The sequence below is a fragment of the Borostomias antarcticus genome, assembly GCF_949987555.1.
Source record: "Borostomias antarcticus genome assembly, chromosome: 12".
NCBI lineage: Eukaryota > Metazoa > Chordata > Actinopteri > Stomiiformes > Stomiidae > Borostomias > Borostomias antarcticus.
In genome coordinates, this window is record NC_140245.1 from 25,233,993 (window position 1) to 25,243,017 (window position 9,025).

Here is a 9,025-nt window from a genome sequence, read left to right on the forward strand (position 1 = left end):
CATGTTGAGTTAGGGTGGGTTAACATGTTGAGTTAGGGTGTGTTAACATGTTGAGTTAGGGTGTGTTAACATGTTGAGTTAGGGTGGGTTAACATGTTGAGTTAGGGTGGGTTAACATGTTGAGTTAGGGAGTGTTAACATGTTGAGTTAGGGTGGGTTAACATGTTGAGTTAGGGTGGGTTAACATGTTGAGTTAGGGTGTGTTAACATGTTGAGTTAGGGTGGGTTAACATGTTGAGTTAGGGTGGGTTAACATGTTGAGTTAGGGTGTGTTAACATGTTGAGTTAGGGTGGGTTAACATGTTGAGTTAGGGTGTGTTAACATGTTGAGTTAGGGTGTGTTAACATGTTGAGTTAGGGTGGGTTAACATGTTGAGTTAGGGTGGGTTAACATGTTGAGTTAGGGAGTGTTAACATGTTGAGTTAGGGTGTGTTAACATGTTGAGTTAGGGTGGGTTAACATGTTGAGTTAGGGTGGGTTAACATGTTGAGTTAGGGTGGGTTAACATGTTGAGTTAGGGTGTGTTAACATGTTGAGTTAGGGTGGGTTAACATGTTGAGTTAGGGTGTGTTAACATGTTGAGTTAGGGTGTGTTAACATGTTGAGTTAGGGTGTGTTAACATGTTGAGTTAGGGTGGGTTAACATGTTGAGTTAGGGTGGGTTAACATGTTGAGTTAGGGTGGGTTAACATGTTGAGTTAGGGTGGGTTAACATGTTGAGTTAGGGTGTGTTAACATGTTGATGGACATCATCCCATGGATGAGTTTTACACTGATCATGTGAATTGTAGTTGCAGTGTGGGTGGGGGGTTATCTGTGTGTGTGTGTGTGTGTGTGTGTGTGTGTGTGTGTGTGTACACTTAGGCCTGCCCCCGACTAAAGATTTTACCTGCTCGACTAGAAGTCCTCATTTCAAGCGACTAGTCGACTAGTCGTTCCTTTATTATTATGATGATTATTATTATTATACATATAACCTTACCATACACAATTTTCTGAGGTCAGAATGCAAACGAAAATGTAGCTGGCCTATTTTAGGCTATACGCACATTTCTTAATAAGAGGCCGAAGAATGAGAACGATGAAAAGAATTAGGCCAGGTTGGCTTCTCGCCAGGCCCGGCCTGTGCATTTCTGCCGCTCTCTATTAGCAGTGTAGGCCTACCATACCCACAACACAAAGGCCAATATAAAGCGAAAACCAGCAACAGTACACAAACACCAACATGCCATACATATGCCTTATAGGTGCTCGGTGTCAACAATATTAGCTTCAGTATGCATGACGCAATATTAGGGATCCATACTAATAACACCAATGTCTGCATAATAAATATAACCTGGTTACAAATTATTTACAGCAGAGATAACAGCACATCTATTTTCCAAATAATCCAATTTCAGCTCCTCAAGCTAAATACCAGTGCACCTCTCCTATGTGCGTAAAACAAACACACGAAATGTGCGCATTTGCGCAAGAACATTATATCCGCAGATTCTCCAACTAAATAATACCAGTGTAAATCTCAGTCCTAAACCACTTTATCATGTACGTAAAACACACACGCATGAATGTGCGCATTTGCGCATCAGTTTAAACCACTAGAGAGCAAATGAAGATTAGCTTCATATTTATGAAGCGGCACGACGTGTCTTCATCGCAGCGAAGGTCAATCACATCCTCGACTTCCATTCTCTGTCCAGTTCGTGTTCTATGGAGAGCAGTTCGTGTTCTATGGAGAGCAGTTCGTGTTCTATGGAGAGCAGTTTGTGTTCTATGGAGAGCAGTTCGTGTTCTATGGAGAGCGTTGCAAGTCCATCTCAGTCTGTCCTTTGTCATTGTTCTACGAAGGTAGTTCTTTATTCGTTTCAACTTTGAGAAACTGCGTTCTCCAGAAGCCGGAGTCAACTCCGCAAAAAGTTGCTTGTGAACTTGCCGGTAGATCTGGTCCTGGAGGCAGGCTAACTCTGGTCCTGGAGGCAGGCTAACTCTGGTCCTGGAGGCAGGCTAACTCTGGTCCTGGAGGCAGGCTAACTCTGGTCCTGGAGGCAGGCTAACTCTGGTCCTGGAGGCAGGCTAACTCTGGTCCTGGAGGCAGGCTAACTCTGGTCCTGGAGGCAGGCTAACTCTGGTCCTGGAGGCAGGCTAACTCTGGTCCTGGAGGCAGGCTAACTAGCATCTGCTCTCGTCATGGTGCTGCTAGTGCTACAGCTAGCAGGCTGGTTCTTCTTGTGGACAAATGCCTGTAGTTGGAAGTTTGGCTCCTCAATCTCCTGACATTGTGGGCTTGACGGTAGATTTGAAGGCGGCCTGTCTGCTCCGATGCTGCTAAAGCTAGCACCTGCTAAAGCTAGCCCCTGCTAAAGCTAGCCCCTGCTAAAGCTAGCACCTGCTAAAGCTAACACCTGCTAAAGCTAGCACCTGCTAAAGCTAGCACCTGCTAAAGCTAGCACCTGCTGCTTGTTCTGGAGCAGCGGAGGTAGTTGTGCTAATGCTACTAGTCTAGCAGTCTCTTGGTTCGGTGGTGGATTTGAAGAAGGTGCCTCATCCTTGCTACTCCCGGTGGGATCAATATATTTAAACAACGAACCCCTCTGTTTTTGGAGTGCTTGGTCCTTCAATAGTCTCTTTTTTTTGTAGTCGCTGCCAGATAATTTTGCTCGTTTGGACAACATGCCTCCATTTTCCCTCAGGCATGGCTCGTGAGAGCTGGGGGCGGGCGGGGAGGCGGATGGTGTCAATCACGTAGCTCAAACATTGACGCGCCTAGATTTTTTATTTCTTTTATTAAAAATTGGCCCTTGGTTGGCTCACATTTTGCCGCCCTTGCCAAAGTGCCGCTCTAGGCAATTTCCTAGTCGGTCTATACATACGGGCCGGCCCTGGACATTGTTATCCCAAGCAGATTTTGAGTTTTTTTTTTTCTTTCTGCGACTAAGCGACTAATGAAAACTTGCTCGACTAGGACTCTTCTCGTCGACTAACGTTAAGTCGACTATTGGGGGGCAGCCCTAGTGTACACTATGTATGTGATGTATATACCGTGTGTGTGTGTGCCAAGGTTATTATAGTTAACGAAAACTAACTTAAAAACGAAAACTAGGTGTGAAAAAACATTTTAGTTAACTGAAATAAAAATTAAAACTAGACTTTATAAAAAAAACGATAACTAACTAAAACTGAATTGTGTGTTTACAAAACTAACTAAAATAAACTACAATTATTGAGAAAATGTCCTTAGTTTTAGTCTTTTTCATTTCATACATAAGCCTAGTATTTTGGGTGGATATGAAGTCTATCCTCCATTTTTTTTGCTGTGCCCCTGCGCAGAAGTAACCTGACGTGCGCCAGACGGTTTGTTTCACACGGAGTGAAACAACGTGAGCTCACAAGATCAGGATGGTCTCACAAGGCTAGCGCAGAAGAAAAAAAACTAAAACTAATACTGAAACTAATAAAAACTAAACTAAAACTAAACATTTTCTAAAAATAAAAACTAAACTAAACTAGCAAACCTGCTTTAAAACTAATCAAAACTAAACTGAAATTGAAAACAAAATGTTAAAACGATATAAAAATAAAAACTAATGAAAAAAGCAAAACTATTATAACCTTGGTGTGTGCCCATGCAGAATGTATAGCTCAGGAGGTAGATCAGATCGTCCAATGACCTCTGGTTTGCCGGTTAATCCCGCCTCCTCCTGTCCACATGTCGAAGTGTCATTGGGCAAAGACACTGAACCCCAAATTGCTCCCAATGAGCAGGTGAGCACCTTGCAAGGCAGCCGCCTCCACTGTTGTGTGAATGTGTGTGTGAATGGGTGAGTAAAGCACTATGGGTAAAAGGGCTATATAAGTGCAGTCCATTTACCATGTCTACATTATGTTATAGAACTGTGCTTACCTTTTAATATATGCCAGTAGGTTTACCGTGTGTGTGTGTGTGTGCGTGTGTGTGTGTGTGTGTGTGTATGTGTGTGTGTGTGTGTGGTGGAGATGGGGCCCTCTCATTAAGCTCTCTAAACAGTCTAATGGTTCCCTGGTGAATCCTCCCGGTCGCCCGGCGCTCACCCTGTCACTCTCTCCCCCGCTGTCTCCACGGTGATCAAAGCTCACCGGCTCACTTCCTGTTCCGCGGCGGCGACTGTTCTCACGGGGTTCTGGGTACCGCAGCGTTCTGCCGGCCCCGTGGGGGAACCCAGGGAGCAATTCAACAACAACAACAAAAGAAGATTTAAGCTGCACTACCACCTTTGACAGAAACAGCAGGAGTACACACACACACACACACACACACACACACACACACACACACACACACACACACACCTACACACACCTACACACACACCTACACACACACACACACACACACCTACAAACACAACAACATACCAAAACAGACCCCCCCCCCCACACACACACCTACAAACACTACATACTAAAACAGAAAACCATCCACACACACACACACACACACACACACACACACACACACACACACACCTACAAACATAACACACACACACACACACACAAACAGAGAAGCATCCCTACCCCCCAAACACACACATACCAAAACAGAAAAACCTACACACACACACACACACCTACAAACATAACACACACACCACACACACACACACACCTACAAACAGAGAAGCATCCCTACCCCCCACAAAGTGACTAACATAAAACTCCACACTACCACCTTTGACAGAAACAGCAGGAGTACACACACACACACACACACACACACACACACACACACACACACACACACACACCTACAAACACAACATACCAAAACAGAACCCCCCCCCCCACACACACACACATACACATACAAACACTACATACCAAAACAGAAAAACCTCCACACACACACACCTACAAACACAACACACACACCACACACACACCTACCACCACAACAATATACCAAAACAGAAAAACATCCACACACACACATCTACAAACACGACAACAAAACAAAACAGAAAAACATCCACACACACACATCTACAAACACGACAACAAAACAAAACAGAAAAACTTCCACACACACACATCTACAAACACGACAACATACCAAAACAGAAAAACTTCCACACAGACACGCACACACACACACACACACACACACACACACACACACACACACACACACACACACACACACACAGAGAGAAGCATCCCTACCCCCCACAAAGTGACTCAGAAACACATAAAACTCAGAAACACGTTCAGGAACACACTCCTGCTCCCCCCCTCTGTTGAGATCTGGGCAGGTAAGAGAATGTTCTGGTTGAACCGGCTACAGAGTGACACAACAGGTCTAGGACTTCTCTCCACAAGCGGTCGTCATCATCATCATCATCATCATCATCACATTTCTCAGTTCTTTCCTGGTGTCTCTGTGCGGAGTGCAGGTCCCGTTCGCTGTGTTGAGGAGAATCACCACGGAGACACTGAGGTCATGACCCTAACATGAACCGCAGCTCGACCTTACGACCCCCCGACCTTACGACCTCCCCAGCGTCCACGCGTCTCATTCAGAAACCGTCACGCCTCCTCTCCTCTCCTCCCTCTCCTCTCTTCCTTTTGCTTCCCTCATTTCCTTCCTGCAGTCGCCTTTCTCGCCCCCCCCCCCAAACACACACACTCATACTCCCCCCGACACACTCATACTCCCCCCCAACACACACACTGCCCCCCCCGCACACACTCATACTCCCCCCCACACACACACTCATACTCCCCCCGACACACTCATACTCCCCCCCACACACACACTCATACTCCCCCCCAACACACACACTGCCCCCCCCCCCCCCCGCACACACACCCCCCCCCCCCCACGCACACACTCATACTCCCCCCCAACACACACACTGCCCCCCCCGCACACACTCATACTCCCCCCCAACACACACACTCCCCCCCACACACACACTCATACTCACCCCCAACACACACACTGCCCCCCCCCCCCCGCACACACACTCATACACCCCCCCCACACACCCCCCCCCCCCACGCACACACTCATACACCCCCCCCACACACCCCCCCCCCCCCACGCACACACTCATACTCCCCCCCACACACACACTCATACACCCCCCCAACACACACACTGCCCCCCCCCCCCCCCCCCCGCACACACCCCCCCCCCCCACGCACACACTCATACTCCCCCCCACACACACACTCATACTCCCCCCGACACACTCATACTCCCCCCCAACACACACACTGCCCCCCCCCCCCCCGCACACACACTCATACACCCCCCCCACACACACACACACCCCCCCCACGCACACACTCATACTCCCCCCCACACACACACTCATACTCCCCCCGACACACTCATACTCCCCCCCACACACACACTCATACTCCCCCCCACGCACACACTCATACTCCCCCTCACTACCCCCCACAAAGTGACTCAGAAACACATAAAACTCAGGAACACACTCCTGCTCCCCCCCTCTGTTGAGATCTGGGCAGGTAAGAGAACGTTCTGGTTGAACCGGCTACAGAGTGACACAACAGGTCTAGGACTTCTCTCCACAAGCGGTCGTCATCATCATCATCATCATCATCATCATCACATTTCTCAGTTCTTTCCTGGTGTCTCTGTGCGGAGTGCAGGTCCCGTTCGCTGTGTTGAGGAGAATCACCACGGAGACACTGAGGTCATGACCCTAACATGAACCGCAGCTCGACCTTACGACCCCCGACCTTACGACCTCCCCAGCGTCCACGCGTCTCATTCAGAAACCGTCACGCCTCCTCTCCTCTCCTCCCTCTCCTCTCTTCCTTTTGCTTCCCTCATCTCCTTCCCGCAGTCGCCTTTCTCGCCCCCCCCAAACACACACACTCATACACCCCCCCCCAAACACACACACTCATACACCCCCCCCCCAAACACACACACTCATACTCCCCCCCAAACACACACACTCATACTCCCCCCCCCAAACACACACACTCATACACCCCCCCCCCAAACACACACACTCATACTCCCCCCCAAACACACACACTCATACACCCCCCCCCCAAACACACACACTCATACTCCCCCCCAAACACACACACTCATACTCCCCCCCAAACACACACACTCATACTCCCCCCCCCAAACACACACACTCATACACCCCCCCCCCAAACACACACACTCATACACCCCCCCCAAACACACACACTCATACTCCCCCCCCCAAACACACACACTCATACTCCCCCCCAAACACACACACTCATACACCCCCCCCCAAACACACACACTCATACTCCCCCCCCCCAAACACACACACTCATACACCCCCCCCCCAAACACACACACTCATACACCCCCCCCCAAACACACACACTCATACTCCCCCCCAAACACACACACTCATACACCCCCCCCCAAACACACACACTCATACTCCCCCCCCCAAACACACACACTCATACTCCCCCCCCCAAACACACACACTCATACTCCCCCCCCCACACCCCCTCCCCCCAAACACGCACACTCATACTCCCCCTCCCACACACCCCCCCCCCCCCACGCACACTCATACTCCCCCCCACACACTCATACTCCCCCTCCCACACTGCCACCCCCCCGCACACACACTCATACTCCCCCTCCCACACACACACTGCCCCCCCCCCCCGCACACACACTCATACCCCCCCCCCCCACACACACACACACACACCCACACACTGGGTTGAACTACAAGGGGCAATGGTTCGTCTGTGTAGGGCAATGAAACACACACACACACAACGATCTCCAGCGACAGATGGAGGATGCCTGGCCAGAGTCAGAGTAACACAATGAAGAACAAAAGAGAGAGAGAGAGGGGGAGAAGGAGAGAGAGAGAGAGAGGGAGAGATAGAGGGAGGGAGGGAGAGAGAGAGAGGGGCAGGAAATGAGGCGAGCAGACCGTCGATTACGTCAGGAAGTGGTTTGGGCTAGCAGCGGGACGCCCTGGCTGACCCCCCAGCACGGACCCCACCATGGCTGTCGAGGGGGGGGGCAGCGGGACGCCCTGGCTGACCCCCCAGCACGGACCCCACCATGGCTGACCCCCCAGCGCGGACCCCACCATGGCTCACCCCCCAGCGCCGACCCCACCATGGCTCACCCCCCAGCGCCGACCCCACCATGGCTCACCCCCCAGCGCCGACCCCACCATGGCTCACCCCCCAGCGCCGACCCCACCATGGCTCACCCCCCAGCGCCGACCCCACCATGGCTGTCGAGGGGGGGGGGGGGCAGCGGGACGCCCTGGCTGATCCCCCAGCGCGGACCCCACCATGGCTGACCCCCCAGCGCGGACCCCACCATGGCTGACCCCCCAGCGCGGACCCCACCATGGCTGACCCCCCAGCGCGGACCCCACCATGGCTGTCGAGGTGGGGGGGGGGGGGGGGGCAATCTATTTCAGCCCAAACAGCCCTGTCTGTTAGTGGGGTGCAGAGCCAGCCTGGCTCCTGGTTGTTATTACTAGAGACGCCACCTCCAGCGCTAACAACTGTCTAGGACTGAGCGCCCTAGGAAACCACTCACAAGGTACTCAGGAAGTGAACAACTCCTGGGTCAGGGAAGCAGATGTGTGTGTGTGTGTGTGTGTGTGTCACATGTCTGGGGGGCCATCTCTGAATCTGTGCGGCAGTTAGAGAGGCAGCTCAATTGGGACAAAATGAGTGGGAGATGTGTGTGTGCGAGCGTGTGTGTGTGGGTGGTAGCAGCAGCAGTGAGCGAGCGAGCGAGCGAGAAAGCATAATAACTACCTCTAAACCACCTCTCCTGCTCCTCTACAACCATCTCTCCACACCTCCTCTCCTCTTCTCCTCACCTGCTCCTGCTGATTAACATGGAACAGCTTCTTCAGCCCTCCACACACCGACCTGCCAGCTCACATGGGAGCCAGCCTCACTTACAGAACGGTAGACGCCTTCAATGAGAAGTGTGTGTGTGTGTGTGTGTGTGTGTGTGTGAGA

The 9,025-nt window shown here is 51.1% G+C and overlaps 1 protein-coding gene across 1 annotated transcript in view; it reads right to left on the bottom strand.

Annotated features, from left to right (window-relative positions):
• Positions 1–6,567: 6,567 nt before the first annotated feature.
• The window catches only part of LOC311315847 (protein diaphanous homolog 3-like), a gene marked incomplete at both ends in the record, with an annotated part of 177,342 nt that continues 174,884 nt past the window's right edge, over positions 6,568–9,025 (bottom strand). Inside the window, one exon of the mRNA XM_084446546.1 lies at positions 6,568–6,674. Within this exon, the coding sequence (XP_084302672.1) occupies positions 6,568–6,674 (107 nt within the window). The remainder of the gene's footprint in view (positions 6,675–9,025) is intronic.